The sequence below is a fragment of the Podarcis muralis genome, chromosome 7 (genome assembly GCF_964188315.1).
Source record: "Podarcis muralis chromosome 7, rPodMur119.hap1.1, whole genome shotgun sequence".
Classification (NCBI taxonomy): Eukaryota; Metazoa; Chordata; class Lepidosauria; order Squamata; family Lacertidae; genus Podarcis; species Podarcis muralis.
The window spans coordinates 17,777,079-17,796,182 of NC_135661.1; the positions used below are offsets into that span (position 1 = coordinate 17,777,079).

At 47.7% G+C, this 19,104-nt stretch overlaps 1 protein-coding gene across 2 annotated transcripts in view; it reads left to right on the forward strand.

The window, feature by feature from the left end:
- The first annotated feature begins 12,578 nt into the window (after positions 1-12,578).
- The window catches only part of MMEL1 (membrane metalloendopeptidase like 1), a 42,882-nt gene continuing 36,356 nt past the window's right edge, over positions 12,579-19,104 (forward strand). Inside the window, exons 1-2 of one of the 2 annotated variants that reach the window (XM_077931321.1) lie at positions 12,579-12,779; positions 18,901-19,064. In XM_077931321.1, coding sequence (XP_077787447.1) covers positions 18,911-19,064 — 154 coding nt within the window. In that variant the 5' untranslated portion in view covers positions 12,579-12,779; positions 18,901-18,910. Of the gene's footprint in view, positions 12,780-18,126; positions 18,731-18,900; positions 19,065-19,104 lie in introns of those variants that run through there. The other variant, XM_028740958.2, reaches the window with a different exon arrangement.

Genomic DNA, 19,104 nt, shown 5'->3' on the forward strand with positions numbered 1-19,104 from the left:
GTAGGAGTAAGCCATACTCAGCCTGGTAGGAATTACCTCTGTGTAGGAGTGAGCCGTGTAACTTGAGTATCACTTCACCACCTCCCCACACCTCCCCACTTGCATCAGGTTCCCTGGTTGGTTGTACCAAATTCTCCTTCCAAAGCCAAGCAACTTTTGTGCAAAGACCTCATGGCAGGGGGGTCACTGGTGCATAATTATTTCTCCTGATCAAAAAGAGGGAGGGGGGAAATCCACAGAACACTTTCTTCCCAGGCACATGTTCCGACTTCCATTCCACCACGCCCACACGCTTCAAGTGGCAGACATTCAATGAAAGAGTTTTACTGTTGAAGTTTTGGGGAAGGAAATGTGATTGACTCGTGTAATGAGACCCATCATATCCCCCCTTCCCCGAAAAATGTCAGTGATTCCGCCATATCATCGCCTCCCTTTTAATTGCTTCTTCTGTTCCAAACAATTGGTGTCAAAAGGAACAGCTGACAGCCTTTTCTCCATAGCAAACGCACCTCCCTTTTCATCCATCGGAAGATGGATATGATACCCTCATTCCCACTTTGCAGGCGCTTTTGTTGTCGTACGGAGCCACTTCTGCGCTCTGACAGACAAATTGGAGGGCGTCTGGTTGCAATCAAGTCTTCCCAGGTATTTTGCAAGCAGAGTCTCCAGCTTACTGTGGCCTGGGGTTGCTGCAATTGACAGGCCTTTAATTTGGGAAACAGAAGCCCCCAGATTTCTGCAGCTGAAGCAAATGATCGTAATTAGGTTACTTTCCAAGTTTCTGCAAGAACCCATGTTTGTAATCACTAATGTGATTTTCAGCCATGTTAAAAGAGCTGTTGTTGCCAAGCAATGGGGCATAATGGTTCTGCTTCATTCCGCGCTGGTTTAACCTCTTCTAGAGAACCGTGTCTAGTTCTGGGATGTCACGCTTTAAGGAGGGATAGAGAGAAACTGGGACAAGAGTCAGTGTGGTGTTGTGGCAAGAGAACAAGACTTAGAACTGGCAGGCCAGGGTTCAAATCCTCACTCAGCCAGGAAGCTTGCTGTTTGACCTTGGTCCCAGGCACCATCTCTCAGCTTAACCTGCCTCTCACAGGGCAGTGGCATAGCATGGGGGGGGGGTTGCCTTTGGCACAATTGTTAGGGGGCACAAAATTTCAAAACCCGGAACTGCCTCAATACAGCTGAACGCTTCCGTCACTGGGCTCTGTTGAAAGTGGCTTCTCCCTGCAAAACAGGAAGTGACCTCTCTAGAAAACGGAACAACCCTTCTTTTCTTTCTTTTTTCTTTTTTTAAAATAAAGTTTATTCTAGAAAATATATGCACAATCAATATACCATCCTTTACAAAAACATAAAATAAAAATTCCACCGCTGTGACTTCCCTCCACCTCAACTTGACATCTTTTGATATTCTATGTTCTTATTTACATTGTGTTTTTTATATTATTCGATATTCACCTATTATTAATTTTGTCATGATCCAGTTCAGCTTTACCTACTTAATCCATGCATATCAACAGATTTTCTTTGAAACAGTGTTTTTTCATATAATCCTCAAAACACTGCCATTTCTTCCTTAATTTCTGGTTTGGCTGGTGCCTTATGGCTGCCATTACTTTAGCCAATTCTATAAATTCACATAGTTTACCTAACTAATCTTCTTTGGTGGGGATGATGTCCCCTTTCCAGTTTTCAGCAAGAAATAATCTGGCTGTGGCACATAAAAATAGCCTTTTCTTATCCTGTGAAATGTCCTTTCCTAAAATGCCCAATAAGTATGCCTCTGGATTTTTTCCCCCCTAAAGAGGCTTTGAGCAACCCTTCTTTTCTTATCTCTGTGACTGCGACCTCTTGGGTGACACAGACTCCATTAGGCAGTTGAATGTACATGTGTACTCTGTCCGTGTTCTCTCCCTCCCACCCCTGCTCTGTGCAGCCCTGGGCACTGGTAATCCACGCTACGCCACTGTCACAGAGTCATTGTAAAGACAACATGGGGAGGGAGAGGATGCCACCTCAAGTTTCTCAGAAGAGAAAGGTGGGATATAAATGTAATTTATACAATAAAACAGGTTCAGGGGAGGTATTCCACAGGAGGAAAGAAAATAATCTGTGGGAAAGGTTGAACGAACTGGGTATGTGTAGCCTAGAGCAGAAGAGAACTGAGTAAGAACATGAGAGCACTCTTCAAAAGGTGTGAAGAGTCATCATATAAATGAAGGCAAATCGTAGAATTGCAGAGTTGGAAGGGATCCCAAGGGTCATCTAGTCCAACCCCTGCAGTACAGGAATCACAGCTAATCACAGGAATGATTGTCATCCTTTCTGTGCATGCTGCCTTTTCAGAGTTAAAACTGTTTGTGGCATCAAAGATTTGCATAATTAAATGCAAACTAACAAAATTCAATTAGTCATAAATAGTAAATGAAAACATCCCAGTAAATGCACAGCAGAATTAAGCAATCCTCATATAATTCATAATAAGATCTAACAATAAAGATGCAAAACCATAATGCCAAGAGCAGCAAAGTTAAATATTGACATCCCCACCAACAGTAACTCCTAAGCAACACCCCATCCCTAGAGTCTCTAGGCATCCTGAGCAGCGGGTCCTGCAGGACTCACAGGTAGGATGATCATGGATCCCTGCAGAAGTAGCAGCAGACGACCATCTCCAGGCTAAATTAACCAAATTTGGGTCCCACGGACCCACTAAGCATGGTTAACTTAAGCTCCATTCATTTCAATGGGAACTAAGTGCAAGTAAGTGGTAAGTAAGAGGAGGGAGATCACAGTCCCTCGAAGCGTCCCTATTTTCCAGGGACGTCCCTAGTTTAGAGAAGCTGTCCCGGTTTCTGATTTGACCCCGGAACGCCCCACTTTTCCTTAGGATGTCCCTATTTTAATTGAAGAAATGTTGGTCTGTATGGAGTTATCTGACCCCTGAGCTATCGGAAGGCAATCCTGTAGAGGGAAGGTTAAAAATAAAATTTATTATGTTTTTTATATATATTGGAAGCTGCCCAGAGTGGCTGGGGCAACCCAGTAAAATGTGTGGGTTATAAATAGTAAAATGATCATTATGGAATGGGACGTCCCTATTTTCATCAGAGAAATGTTAGAGGGTATGAGCTCAAGAGGCAGAGATGAGTCAAGCTGGGGAAGAGTCATGAGTGTCACCACCTCCTGCTGTAACAAGCTCCCCTCCCCCTTGTCTCCCAGAACCAAGGGAGGCATGAAATGGGCAGAGAAAAGATTGACTGCATGAAGGTGCAGTCTCCAATTGCATGGGGGGGAGCCCTGGAAAGGAGGACATAGGCAGCTGTGGGGAGGCAGGAACCTTTAGTCCTGGCAACTGGTTTCATGGAGTAAGACCCACAGGGAATGAGCTGCTGTGCTCAACAGGCCTGACACTCAGCCAAGTCTGTGGAGATTGTGTTTTTGCTAATAAAGAGTTAACTCCATCTTGAACTGTATACAGTGGTACCTCGGGTTAAGTACTTAATTCGTTCCGGAGGTCCGTTCTTAACCTGAAACTGTTCTTAACCTGAAGCACCACTTTAGCTAATGGGGCCTCCTGCTGCCGCGCCGCCACAGCACGATTTCTGTTCTCATCCTGAAGCAAAGTTCTTAACCCGAGGTACTATTTCTGGGTTAGCAGAGTCTGTAACCTGAAGCGTATGTAACCCGAGGTACCACTGTACTCTGTGACACTCTGCTTGTCATTGACTCTGGTACCACTTCCCACTGGCTTTCTGTCTTCTGTCTCACTAGTCCCAAAGGGTGCCAGCCACCACTGTGCCTATTTTGCCTTGCCAGACTTAGCTCTAACCATGACTTCCAAACTCAGCCTTTTCCTCGCAGGGCAAAGATGTCCAGGGCTCTTGCCTTGCCCCACAGCCACCCACACCTTCCTTTTGATTTCTATTTCCCTGGGAGTATATAAGGACACCGTTCTGAAGCCGGGAGACAGATGTTTCTGTTTTAATGACAGCTCATCTAAAAACCATTTTGTTTTACTACCATCTCCCCAGGCAAGATTGGAAGCTGCGTTATCGTTTGCATTGTCTGAGCTTTGAGCAATTTCCAATTTGCCGAGGTTCTGGGGAGCCGGCATCCTCATTAATTTAATGTGCTATGCAAAATTACCGTTGGCATCCCAGCCCTGCCTTTGGAGACATGGTTCCTTAATCACATTTTGACTCAACCGGTCTGCATCAGAACCTGCCGGCCCGCAAAGCCATTTGTCAATGCCATCTCAAATAAAGGAGCTTGCTGTTTTCGGGAGGCTCGCCTCCCAGGGGTCCAAAGAAACCTCATCAGCCCACGAGCACCATAAAGAGAGAGGAGACCCTCATTGAATCCTAAGCTTACAGAAAACCTTCTGCATGCAAAGAGAACCACCCTCTAAAATGCCAGCAACTGAGGAGATTTCTGAGACATTTCTTTTTTCTCATTGCCCTAGAAGAAGAAGAAATTTGCACAATTTTCTCGGAACGTTCGCCACCATTTCTTTGCTTTGTCTCTCATTAGCTGTGATTCCAGCAAGGCAGAAGGTTGAACTTGAATGACCCTTTAGGCCCCTTCCAACTCTAAAGTTCTGATTCCCAAACAAATGTGCATGCACACTCACACAAAGAAACAAGCAGAGTCCCAGGAGTGGGAAATTGTAGAGTTGGAAGGGACCCTGAAAACCATCTAGTCCAACCCCCTGCAGGACTATGCAGCTGTCTCATATGGGGATTGAACCTGCAACCAGTGCCGGATTTACGTATAAGCTAAACTAGCTATAGCTTAGCGCCTCACTCTCCTGGGGCCCCCCCAAAAAAAATTAAAGGAAAAAACTGGGTGTACATTTCCAAAATATAAGATAAAAAACAAATAAAATAAAACCTGCATGCAGCAACAGTGTTTTGTGTTGTATAAGCTCCTATGATGTAAGTAATGCTAGCTTGCTCCCTAAAATATCACTGGTTTGCTCATTTCTATATACAGTGGTACCTCTGGTTGCGAACGGGATCTGTTCCAGAACTCCATTTGCAACATGAGCAGAACACCACCCGCGTCTGCGCTTGCACGGGTCGCGGTTCGCCGCTTCTGCGCATGTGCGTGACATCATTTTGAGCGTCTGCACATGCGCGAGCGGTGAAACCCGGAAGTAACCCTTTCTGGTACTTCCAGGTCGCCACGGGATGCAACCTGAAAAGATTTAACCTGAAGCAAACGTAACAAGAGGTATGACCGTATAGGGTGCCTAAATTCTGCATGGACTCTTTGCATGGCAACATGTGCAAATGGCTTTAGATACCTATTAGGTCCATAAATTACCATATAGCATATATTCAACACACAAAACAGTGACAATTTGTTGTTGACAAAGGACAGCTGGACATATAAAGGGCCCCATTACCTTCAGTAGCTTAGGGCCTCATCAAACCTAAATCTGGCCCTGCCTGCAACCTTGGTGTTATCAGCACCATACTCTAACCAACTGAGCTATCCAGGCTGAACCTCTGGCCCAAAGCCTCACTAATCTGGCCCTTGGGATTCTCCCAAGCTTTATCGGTTCCCCACACCCCTCACTGGCCCTGCTTCACATCCTCCTTGAGTGTGGTTTTTTTGCCTAGCTGGGAATGCGCCAATGAACTCTGATCATGCCCCTTAGTTGCCTGGATGGAGTTTAGAGAGCAGGGGGCGGGTGAGCGTAGAAACAAGCCTACAGTAAACTTTGCACCTCTCATAATACTAGAATTTATGGACAGTCAAATGAAGCTGATTGTTGCAAGATTCAAGACAGATGAAAGAAAATATTTCCTCACACGGCATATAGTTGAACTATGGACCTCTCTCCCATGGGAGGCAGTGATGGCGCACCAAGCTAGAATGGCTTTAAAAGAGTATTAGACAAATTCATGGAGGAAAAGAGCTATTAGCCCTGGTGGCTATTCTTTGCCCACACAGTCAGAGGCAGAAACACTTCCGAATGTCAGTTGCTAGAAGCTGGAGGGGAGAGCCCTCTTGTACTCAAGTCTACAAAGTTCCCAGAATAACAGTAGAACACAGAGACATGAAGTATTTTGTTTTATGGGTTCAAATAGGCCACAACTTTATTGGTTACAGATGTGAGCGGTTTGGCGTGGGCATTGGGGTGAAGCTGGCTATATCTCGACTCCTGCCTGTCTGCAGGGAGTCCACTTAAGAGTAAACCCCCTGATAGGGGGTGCCCTATGACTTACATCAAATAAGGGCACCCCAAGCGGTCCCTGTAGGAGTTTGATGCGCAGCGTATATTAATAATGCAGAGTTTTAAAGAATAAAAGCTTTACTGAATTAAAATAAACTTCTTCATAAACAACATGGTTCCAGACAGTTTGACTGAGATTACATATGGACTCTGTTCATAGCTGAAGCAGACGGACTCTCACTGAAATCTTACAGAGAACACAAAAGAGAAATTGGCTACTAAGTCACATGTCAGAATGACTCAACAGTTAGCAGTTAGGCCTGAATAACTTTAGTAGGCCCACATGATTGTGCAGTCCCAGCACTTCCCAGCCTGCTTTGCTGCTTCTGCTCTCATGTGTCTTTGTCACATGACAGAGTTGTGACATGGCCCTAGCCCACATCCAGGCTTTGGACAGAATTCACACCCCGGATGCCTTTAACGGGATACCCGTACTGAGGAGGGGTGGGTGAAGGCAACAACCTCCCCCCACCAACCAAACAAAGGCTTACCCAATGCCTAACCTCACAAAAGTTGTGACGATTGTTACTAGGTAGGCAAAAACCCAATGGCCGGTGCCAGTTTGCCAAGTAGAAAAAATTCCTCCCTGGCCCCAACAAAATGGCGACCGACAATTGTCCATAGCAAGGTCATATCTGAGCAAAGCATGAAAAGAGGGTGGGTGGGGCGATCTGGTGATCTGGTTCTTAAGTTCTTATCAGAGTCTGCCCCACCTCATTGGAATGAGTTGGGTTGTTTTAACCGAAGAGACATCTGCCACGTAAGGCAAAGCTTGCAGCTGAGACCAGAATGGCTGCTCCTATATGAGGCTCAGTTGCTGAAGCAACATTAGAGTTTTGCCTTCTATACAGGCAGCCTGACCACTTGCCTTGCATGAGGTCACTGATTGCATCATAAAAGGATGCTCCTTAAATCCTGACCCAGCCAAAAGGTGAGTTGGCAGTGTTTTGTGCTAGTGGGAGCTTCTGCGCTGTGTTATGAAAGGAAGCCCCAGCCAGAATACATTCAATAACCAAGGGCTGCTTGAGGGGGTATTTAGCAAAGCACATCCTGATGCATGCCCTCTTTTGTCAGTGGGTTTTGATACGCTTCCGTGTAATAATTCTCCATGGTGCCCCTGGGTGGTGTTAATTTAGGACATTGTGGGGAATGTAAATGGATGAGCGCCTAGAGCTCATTGGAGGAAAGGCCAGGTATAAGCGTATAATTCAGTAAGAAAGGGCCATTATCAGAGTTCAAAGACACATTCCAACCAGGCAAAAGTACTCAGGATACAAAGCAGAACCCAAGAGGTGTGTGGCCTGGGTAGAACTCCAAAGACCAGATGGAGAAGCTTGGAGGGCCACATTTGGCCCCCCAGGCCTGTGGTTCACCACCCTTGATCTTAGAAAAAGGCCATAGGTAAAGGTAAAGGTACCCCTGCCCGTACGGGCCAGTCTTGACAGACTCTAGGGTTGTGCGCCCATCTCACTCAAGAGGCCGGGGGCCAGCGCTGTCCGGAGACACTTCCGGGTCACGTGGCCAGCGTGACAAGCTGCATCTGGCGAGCCAGAGCCACACACGGAAACGCTGTTTACCTTCCCGCTAGTAAGCGGTCCCTATTTATCTACTTGCACCCGGGGGTGCTTTCGAACTGCTAGGTTGGCAGGCGCTGGGACCGAGCAGTGGGAGCGCACCCCGCCGTGGAGATTCGAACCACCAACCTTTCGATCGGCAAGCCCTAGGCGCTGAGGCTTTTACCCACAGCGCCACCCGAGTCCCCAGAAAAAGGCCATAGCTCAGTGGTAAGTGTTATTAAAATCATGGGGTTGTATCCAGTGGCGAGGAACCCTCTCCAACATCTGGGGTGGCGCAGCCCATACGGACTGCGCATGTGCACTCCGTACAGAATGCCGCACATGCGCAGTCTGTATGGGCTGCTGCTCATGCGTGGTGGCCGCATGGGCTGCCGCATCCACGGCGACCATACAGACAGTGCATGAGCAGTGCCCATACAGACTGTGTGCGCCCTCGGCTGCTCTACAGCTGGGGGGAGGCAGGGGCCATCTTGTCACCCCTCCCAGAGTAGCTCCTGGGGCGAACCACGCCCTCCACCCCCCTTCCTACGCCCTGGTTGTATCCAATGAAGTTCTAATCAAAATAGACCCATTGAAATGAATGGGCTCAAGCTAGTCATGTCCATTAACATGGCTAACATGTTACTGCTTTGAGTAGAATTAGCATTAGATGTAACTCTTGATGTCTACCAACAGGAACTATGTAAAAAGTTGTGACAGTGAGGCAAAATGGTGGCTGTAGAATTTGGAGATAGAGTTCACACTTGTGCTCATGCACTGCTTGTGGGCTCCCAATTGGGGCATCTGGTTGTCCACAGTGGAGATAAGATGTTGGACTAGATGGGCCATGGACCTGATCCAGCAGGTGGTTCTTGTGTCCTTTCTGGTGCTAGCATTGGTTCAGTCAAAAAGCATAGCTAGGGGGTAGACCCTGCAAGTGAGGAGGCACTGGGCAGGCTGCAGCAGCAAAGCCAACCTGAGAGAAGCTCGCTGGTGGGTCCCAGACCACTCTTTGAGAAACGCTCTTCTGCAGCCTTCACAGGTGCTAAATGCTTGCACTGAAATGTGATTGATTTTTTCCCCCTGGGCAATTTCAGCACAAGGACGGAATGGGTAATTAGCATTTTGCAAATGTTGCACACAGCCTGGGCCCTTAATGGACTTGGAGTATGATTATTATTGTTATCTTAATTGACCGCCTCCTCAACTGCCTGAGACTGACCTAAATGCCTGCTAATGCAATCCAATTAAGTTCCTCTTAATCAACCTTTTCTGGCAAACTGCAGTATAAAGCAACAGTTACTATGGAGGCATGCAGCTGGTGTGCTGCCCCCCAGCGGCGAAAGAGGGGCAATGCTGTGATTTTCTAAGCTAAAATGCCCAGCTATGGCTTTGTGCAGTGCTCATTGGGAATCTCTCTGATAGTCTGGAAACTGAGACTTATCTGCTCACAAACAGTCCTAGTGGAATCCCGTCCAAAATGTATATAGCAAGGAGGGAGTTGAATAAGGGTTTAACTCCAGTTCCCACCAGCCCAAGCCAGCATAGTCAATTATGGAAGTTGAAGTCCAATATCTGGAGGGCTAGAGGATTAGATGCCCCAGATGTAAACTCTCAGCTGCTGCTTGCAAGCTCCCAGTCTAGTTACGGTACCTTATGGACAGCTCCCCTCCTGCTGGACAGCTCCCCAGCCTTGCTTGGAAGGCTGAAATGGTGTGGCCAGCATGAGGTTTAATGTCACCTTCCAGCTCCCATCAGTCAAGGAACCAGGGCTTGGGGTATGTACCCAAACCATGGGTTGTATTCAGTGTTACTCCTTCTCAGAGTAGACTCATTGATATGAATGGATATAATGAAGTGCATTTAATTTCAATGGGCTTGCTCTGGATATAATGAAGTGCATTTAATTTCAATGGGCTTGCTCTGGTCAAACTTAGTTGGAGACAACTATCTGTTTCTTGCTCCATGGTTAACCAGCATACCAAATCAGTGGGATTGATTGGAGAATTGGAAGTTTTTTTCTCCTTCATTGGAGGTTTGTAGACAGAGGTTGGATGGTCATCTGTCAGAGATTATTCAGCTGTGATTCCTGCATTGCAAGCGGTGGACAAGAGGACACTTGTGGTTCCTTCTGACTCTACAGTTCTATGGTTCTATGGTTCTGTGACTGATACCTTGTATTTTTGCTATTTTACTTTGTTGTGTTTCACTTATGGAGCTTTGAAGCTACATTACTTTTGAATCAGGAAGCGTTTTTATTTGTTAATGATGTGCCATGGTTGCGAACTACTTTGAACTCAGATGGTGGGGGAAGCAGCATACAAAAATAAAATAAAATCTGCCAGAATGGTGTTTGACGGGACTACAAGCATAGTTAGTGAGGGTCAGGCAGCGGCTGACCCTAGGCCACCAGTGAGCTTTGCAGTTTATCAGGCAGTATTTGTGGATATAGAAAAGTTCTTCTCCCTCTCATATAACATGAGAACTCGTGGACACCTAAAGGCTCTAAATAGCGGAAGACTCAGTAGAGACAAAAGAATGTACTTCTTCACAAAGCGAATTGTTAAACTATGGAATTTGCTCCCACAAGAGCCAGTGATGGCCACCAATTTGGGTAACTGTAAAGGCAGTGGAGGCAGTGGAAGACAGGAGTGCCTGGCGTGTTCTGGTCCATGGGGTCACGAAGAGTCGGACATGACTAAATGACTAAACAACAACAAAGGGGGATCAGAACACTGATGGAGGATAAAGCTATCAGTAGCTACCAACCCTGAAGGCTTTGTTCTACCTGCATTGCTGAAGAGAGTATGTCCCTGAATACCAGATTCTGGAAGTGGAAGGAGGAGAAAGTGGAAGCTGGACTAAATGGGTCACTGGCCAGATCCAGCCAATATCTTTATATGTTCAACCCACAGCTGCCTACACTTGTATTTTAATTTATGCACTGCCTTTTTGCCAAATGAGCCTCCTAATGTTTCTCACAGAGGTTAACAAATAAACAAGTTTAAATCAATAAAATACAGTAAGGCAAAATAATCCCAACAACAGAACCTAATACCCAAATTGGGGACAGGCAAATCTATCTATTTCAGTTTCTCCTTTTGCCCTGTCTGAAGTTTGGATCTCCACATTTCTGAATCACTTTTATTAGGTTTAGTCCTCTTAAAAACCCATCAGCATTTTTGCTCAATGTTAACATTATTGCAAAGCAATTTCCCCTTAGATGGTGCGTTTTTTTATGTTACTTTCACCAATGTGTGAGTTTATATGGACACTTCTGACCCCATTACATGCATTTCTATGCGCATAACTTAACAATAATAATAATAACTTGGCAGGAGAACCACACTACAAAATCCAGAGAAGTGTGGCTTTCAAAAGATAGCAGTGTTGTGGTTCATATATTGTTTCAGTAAGTGCAAATTAGGGAGGTTCACATTTCAATGCAATCTGAATCAAATTTCTCCCCCTTCCCTAACACACATACAGTCAGCCACTCACCTACCTAAATCCTAGAACCATGACTCCAAAAAAATATCTGGGAGAAACCACCTCCCATGCAGTAGCTCTTCCTTATAAAGACCCCAGGCTAGGGGTGGGTGGGGCAGAACAGATAGGAAAGCTTGACCTTTGGTGGTCCATCATGGTCTCCCCATTGCAGCCATTTTTTGATTCTCTTTAGGGGTGTAGCTCTGGGCATTGTGGGCATTGCAGGAGGTTGGGCAAGATGACCCTTTGGGTCCTTCCAATTCTACGATTCTATGTTTCTATGAGCCCTTGCACTTCAAAATTAAGCCTTGCTTCACTTTCTGGATACAAGTCTACATGAGCGCCAGTGTGGTGTAGTGGTTAAGAGCGGTAGACTCGTAATCTGGTGAACCGGGTTTGCGTCTCTGCTCCTCCACATGCAGCTGCTGGGTGACCTTGGGCTAGTCACACTTCTCTGAAGTCTCTCAGCCTCACTCACCTCACTGAGTGTCTGTTGTGGGGAAGGAAGGGAAAGGAAAATGTTAGCCGCTTTGAGACTCCTTAGGGTAGTGATAAAGTGGGATATCAAATCCAAACTCTTCTTCTTCTTCTACATCTGAAGTCCTACATGCCAGGGATTCTAATGGGTGATGGAACAGCCATTTTGTTGTAAACCCTGCTGGTCTTCAGCAGCTCATAATCAGAAGCTACCTTATACCAAGTCAGACAAGTAGCCCATCAAACTCACTGACCAGCAGTGGTGTTGTCTGGAATGATGGAGATTGAACCTGGGACTTCCCACATGCAAAGCAGCTAATCTATAGTTCTTCCCTGAAGACATAGGGAGCTGTCTTATGTTGATCCAGATATTGGTCCATGTAGCTCAGTATTGTCTACTGACAGCAGCTCCCCAGGGTTTCAGACAAGGAGTCTCTCCCAGACCAACCTGCAGATGCTGGGGATTGAACCTGGAACTCTTTGCATGCAAAGCAGATTCTCTGACACTAAGCTATTCTATGGGGGCGGGGGGAGGAAATCTTCATATGGAAACATTTGAGGCGTAGATGGTTAGTTTAGTGTTTAGGTTGGCCAGGAAACGTCCAAGTACCGCTTTCCTGTAAGAAATGCAAGAGAAGTCAAGAGAGTGCCAGGGAAATGTTACCTAATTTAAATTACACTTTGGTTCTTTTTGTACTAAACAAACCTGCTGAGGAATTGTGCTAGCAATGCAAATGGCCACACCCACTACATCTGATTGGGTGGTGGGAAGCAGCCAGCTTTTTATTCCATCTCTTTGCAGTGGACTTTCATTCTCTGGACATCCCGGGGCACCTGTGAGCAGACGTGGAAGAACACCACAAGCCAGATGTAGCCTGCATGCATGCTTTCGACACCCAATGGGCAAATCTACAAAATAAATACACTTCCTACCAGAGGACATTAGGAGCAAACCAATATCCCAGTTATGTTGCTCGTTATCGTTCCTGAAAAGAAAAGGAAAGCAGGTAGGAATGCTCCACATTTTAAATATGTTTGTGCTTGCATGAATCCTTGTGCATGGACAGCTGTCCACCTAGAATTTGGAAAGCTAAGGAGAGAGCTTTGGAAAATCATGCAGTCTGCTCCTGAATGTCAGTTGCTGGGAATCACAAGTGGGGATTGTGATTGCGGTTTTGCCCATGTTCTGCTTCAGAACTTCCCACAGGGGCAACTGATTAGCCACTGTGAAGACGTGATGCTCAAGTAGATGCAGGATTTCCCCCCCAATGGGCTGCATCCAGTTAAGTCCTACTGAGAGTAACCCCACTGGAATAAGTGGACATAAATTAGTCATGCCCATTAATTCCAGTGGGTGTACTCTGAGAAGGACTAGGACTGCCTACAACACGTTCGGCAGGATTCCACTAAGTTTTTCCCTGTGTAAAAGGAGGGCTGCTTCTGAAACTAAACTCTCCACCCCTCCCCTCTTCCTACACCCCTCTAAATCTGCTGTGGAGTGTTGGAGCAAAATCCAGAACAGCCTTAGGAGGCTCTGGAGAGGAAGGAGAGTGGGAGTAAGTCCCATTGCACAAGTTGTCCTCAGTTCCCTGCACAGCTATCCACTTAGTGCCATGTTAAATTCTGCACTGTGTTCTTAAAAACCTTTTGATATTTCTTCCTTTCTTCCTTTCTTCCTTTCTTCCTTTCTTCCTTTCTTCCTTTCTTCCTTTCTTCCTTTCTTCCTTTCTTCCTTTCTTCCTTTCTTCCTTTCTTCCTTTCTACTTCATTGGAAAATTTTACCTTTGAGGATTGCATATCCCTATCTGATATACAGGTTGGGAGCCTTGAGTGTGACTCCTTATGCATCACACACAAGAGGGAGATATCTCCAGCTTAGAGAAAAACCAAAGTCTGCAGAAGTAAATATACAGATCTGTCTATCTGAGGGGGAAAACCTAAAAAGACAGGACCCCAAAAATCACTCAATTGAAACTGAACACACTATTAAGGCACTGTGGGTTAAACCACAGAGCCTAGGACTTGCCGATCAGAAGGTCGGCGGTTCGAATCCCCGTGATGGGGTGAGCTCCCGTTGCTCGGTCCCAGCTCCTGCCAACCTAGCAGTTTGAAAGCACGTCAAAGTGCAAGTAGATAAATAGGTACCGCTCTGGCGGGAAGGTAAACTGCGTTTTTGTGCGCTGCTCTGGTTTGCCAGAAGCGGCTTAGTCATGCTGGCCACATGACCCGGAAGCTGTATGCCGGCTCCCTCGGCCAGTAAAGCAAGATGAGCGCCGCAACCCCAGAGTCGGTCACGACTGGTGCTAATGGTCAGGGGTCCCTTTACCTGTAACTATTAAGACACAGAAGGCTGGCTGCCTGTTTTTGTGGGTGAAGAGGACAGAAAACAAGAGTGACAGGGTACAGAATGGAGTGACCTAGGGAAAGGCCATGACTGACTGGAAGCCTGAACTGGAGCACTCCAGGCCCCACTTACAAGGAAGGATGAAACTGTCAATGTGTCGTGAACTGGCAGGGCAATGGATAGGAGGAAGAGGATCCTAGTGAGGGGTGTAGCTGGGACTGGGACACACCAGGGCAAGCTGGGAAAGGGGAAGGAGAGGTTGTTGTAGGAAGTACTTATGGGGTGATGGAGGATGGCAAGAGGATGGGGATCAGTGCATAGGAACCAGAGCAGCAGGACCCATCACCAGAGCCAGAGGGGCACCTGTCTCCATGAACACGGCAGTCTCTGAGGAGTGGGGAGCAGTGGGAGGGGTGCTCCAGTAGGCTGAGGCAGGCAAGGGCCCACAGCCCAGCTCCCTAGCTGGCCAGGTGGGGCTCGCTAGCTCTGGGAGATAGTATGTGGTTCCTCAGATGGAGTGTGCTGAGAACAGGTGAGAGTTGCATGCCTCATCAAGCCCAGATGCTGCAATCAGCATACAAAATATAAAAGGGCAGCAGAGCTGAGGTGCTGTTTTCTCAACTGGCCATGTTGATGGTGCCTCAACTTGGATGCGAGGCTTTGCTTCACTTTGGACACGTGGATTGACCCTGGACTGGGGACTTGACAAATGGACTTGCCACCAGGTAGGCCAGGGGTTCAGGGAACAATGTTGGCTTGTCCCTCAGCTTCTGACAAAGTTGAAGGACACATTCTAACCAGGCAAAATAACTCAAGGAGGGTATGCAGTAGTAGGGCTAGTGAGGGATATGAGCCTGTGGAGAGTTCAAAGAGCTGAATAGCGAGGCCTAGCAAACTGCATTTTGCCCTCAGGCTTCAGGCTCCTCATGCCTGCCAGTTGCACAAAGGTGTTTATCCATTCCTCTGCATTTCTAGGGAACCCATTTCCAACCAACAGCAAATTTGCTCCCCTGATACCCTTGAGTCTTCATCTGCAAACCATTTTTCCATTTCCAAGTGTTCCTCCGAATGAAATATCTGTGGCAGTAAACTGCATTTGCTCCCAAGTCATGTGGACTCCCCATTTATCTGAGGCAGAAAAGTTCCCACCAGAAAATTGGTGAGAATGTGACGTCCTGGACATCTTCCGAGTCTGAGGGCATCACATGAAGCCTGGAGAGGGACGGAACTTTCTTTATAGCTGACGCTTATCTTGGTCCGTTTGAAAGGCAGACTGGCCTTAGGCCCCTGTTCCTGAAGGCTGTAGTGAAAACCGTCACATTGATCCGGGGACATTTGGTGCTGTGGTTAGCATTTGTCTGATGATCAGGGTGGAGAGAAGAAAATGTCTTTAAGAGAACCTGAGGCAGTTTTCCTCTTTCATGTTGGCCAGATGTCAAGAAGACCATGTGCAGGAGTGGGGAAGGACGGTGAGCATCTCAACACCACAGACTTGAACTGGCTTGAAGGAACTGTTCCTTCTCCTCAGAGATCTCTGAAGACTGTAGGTCTGGGGGGACATAAGGCGCTTCCGGCCAGAGGCCCATCTACTCCAGCAACATATTCTCATCATAACCAATGAGGTGCCCATTATTGGAAACCCTCAACCAGTTGCCTATTATGCTTCTCTCACATGATTCCCAGAAACAGAGATTCAAAGCCATACCATATGACAGTGGAGGGAGACATAGGTGTTGTGGCTAGTAACCACTGACAGCCTTCACGAGGGCAGAGCCAGGATACTAGGGAATACTTGTGGGAGATAGACAGGCCTAGTCTCAGCTGGCACCGCTGCCCTGAGGTCCCTTTTCTGCTGCTTCACTGGGTGCCCTTGTGAACAAATACTCTGGGAGCCTCCTGACACCCATAAGAGCAGGAGTCACCAGTGTGCTTGCCAGTAGTAATAATAATAGTAGTAGTAATAATTTATTATTTATACCCGGCCAACTGGCTGGGCTTCCCCAGCCACTCTGGGCAGCTTCCAACAACGTATTGAAATACAAAAATTAAAAGCTTCCCTAAACAGGGCTGCCTTCAGATGTCTTCTAAAAGTCTGGTAGTTGTTGTTCTCTTTGACATCAGGTGGGAGGGTGTTCCACAGCGTGGGTGCCACTACTGAGAAGGCCCTCTGCCTGGTTCCCTGTAACTTGGCTTCTCGCAGTGAGGGAACCACCAGAAGGCCCTCGGCGCTGGACCTCAGTGTCCGGGTAGAATGATGGGGGTGGAGACACTCCTTCAGATGTACTGGACCGAGGCCGTTTACTTCCTCCGAAACCGACAAAATATCCCCTCGGAAATTCACTCTAATTCAGGAACAGGAACCTTTGTTTCACCCCAAGGACCACATATTACCTAAGAAGAGGAGGAGCTTGGATTTGATATCCCGCCTTTCACTCCCCTTAAGGAGTCTCAAAGTGGCTAACAATCTCCTTTCCCTTCCTCCCCCACAACAAACACTCTGTGAGGTGAGTGGGGCTGAGAGACTTCAGAGAAGTGTGACTAGCCCAAGGTCACCCAGCAGCTGCATGTGGAGGAGCAGGGAATCGAACCCGGTTCACCAGATTATGAGTCCACAGCTCTTAACCACTACACCATGCTGGCTAGAGAAAACTTCCTGCAGCCACATACCAGTTGTGGGTGGGGCAAAGGTGGGCAAAGCAAGGAATGTAAATTTTACCTCTCGTACAGTATGTTAGAGGGACGCGGGTGGCGCTGTGGTCTAAACCACTGAGCCTAAGGCTTGCCGATCAGAAGGTCAGCGGTTTGACCCCCCCCCCCCAAGACGGGGTAAGTCCCCATTGCTCGGTCCCAGCTCCTGCCAACCTAGCAGTTCGAAAGCACATCAAAGTGCAAGTAGATAAATAGGTACTGCTCCGGCGGGAAGGGAAACGGCTTTTCCATGCACTGCTCTGGTTTTGCCAGAAGCGGCTTAGTCATGCTGGCCACATGACCCGGAAAAACTGTCTGCAGACAAACGTTGGCTCCCTCGGCCAGTAAAGCAAGATGAGTGCCGCAACCCCAGAGTCGTTCGTGGCTGGACTTAACTGTCAGGGGTCCTTTACCTTTACCTTTTACAGTATGCTAATACACACACTCCCACACCCATCTCTATCTTTCATGAAGATCAGAGTTCAGGGATGCATCCCAGCCAGCCAAGGAGGGTGTGAATCAGGGCCAGTGAGGGGCATGGCCTGCAGAGAGTCCCAAGGGCTAGACAGAAAGGCCTAGTGCAGGGGCGGAGGAAGGGGGTGTGATGGGTGTCAGCCACCCCAGGTGTCACCACTGAGGGGGGTGACAAAATGCTGGGCGGCACTTACTGCGGGGCCAGCAGTGCGCCCGAGCCACACGTCTCTCCTGGGAGAGATGTGGTAGCTTGGGCGCATGCAGGCTCTGCGCTGCCCAAACTGTCTGCCTGTTGCCTCCCCCCAGCTGTAGGGCAGCTGCGTGGGAGGAGGCAGGCAGACTCAGGAGGCCCTGCAGTGCACCCCACCCCTATTGGCAGCTCGCCCCGCCCCTGGGCACACCGCCCAAGTGGCTTCCTCCACCCCTGGCCTCATGGCCACCAGGTGTGAAGTTCCCCCATCCCTGCTCTTATCCTCCATTCCAAATGCCATTGCAGCCAGTTCCTCATTGCTACCCACACAAGTCCTGAGCATCCCTCCTGGAATGGTGTTTCAAGGGAGGAGGAATAAACATGGCTGGTAATTTCAGCACTTGAAAGGGAAGGAAGATAGAAGGGTTTTTTGTGGTGGTGGTGTTTTTCAATCTAAGGAGCATTTGCTGCTGCTCTCTCCTTTTGCGGCTGACAAGACCAAGGCAAACGATGTTCCTCCGCTTGCTGGCTTGCTCCCCACCCCCCAGGTCTCTGTAGCATTGTAGCACACTCCTGCCATCAGCTGTCTGATTGACAGAACAGTCTGATCACCTGGAGAGGAGCAAAAGTGCATCCATTAGCTAGCGAGAGAGGGCTAGGTAGAATCTTATCTTCTGCTGCTGGCTGTTTATGAGCTGTGTGGTTGCAAAAAGGCAAGCCTCCTCCTCCCTTCTCTTCTCGCTCTCCTCCTCCTCCTCCGGCTCATTTGCTGGAAGAAAGCAGCAGCAGCAGCAAGGCTGAGCTGAGAAGTTTTTGGCATGGACTTGAGAAGGCAGAGGGACTTAAGCTCACCAGCTCCAGCACCCCAGCAGCCAGACTGCTCATCCATAGCCTGGACAGGTTTCCAAGCTGCTCTGTTTTCTGCTAGGGAGAAACCAAGCACAGACGTGTTTCTGGGACTTGGTTTGGAATCACAGCATTTTAGCCAAAGTTGATGGGACTATCTGAGGTTGTGGTTTTTCCCTCCCTCCTCCTTATGGTGAGAAGATCCCAAGAAGTGTCAGTGGAAAGGTGGGGGTGCCTTTGAATCCACCCCTTTTGGTGGGGTCAAGGAGGTTCTCCTCCCAAAGTACCAAAGAGGTCTCTGTTTGGATGTAAGCAAGATCACCAAGACATCCCTGCTGATCAAAGCTCGTTCTGCAGGAACTGGAGATGGAGAATGAGGTTGGGAAATCTGTGGATAAGCAAATGGATAAATACATGTAATTATTCTGGTCTTTTTTTTAGAAAAGCTCACTTTCTTTCTCTGTTTTCTGCTTTTGCACCATTGCCCTCTCCATTCTCCCATCTTCTGTTCTTCTGGTGTGTGTGCATATCCCTTTAGAAAGTCAGAGGGACGTGTGGTTAATCATTTTGTGCCCTTCTTCCATAGAGTGACCATAATGGGGAAATCAGAAAGCCAAATGGATATTGTGGAGAAAACGACCAGATCTGGGCAGAAGTCCTGGAGCTTGGTTGCTCTCAGCTTGTCTGTGCTCCTAGTCCTCATGAGCTGTGCTGTGGTTTCCTTAGTAATCCTCTACTCGAAAAGCAGAGGTAAGAGAACAACTGTTACTTATGCGGTTTCCTTCTCTCC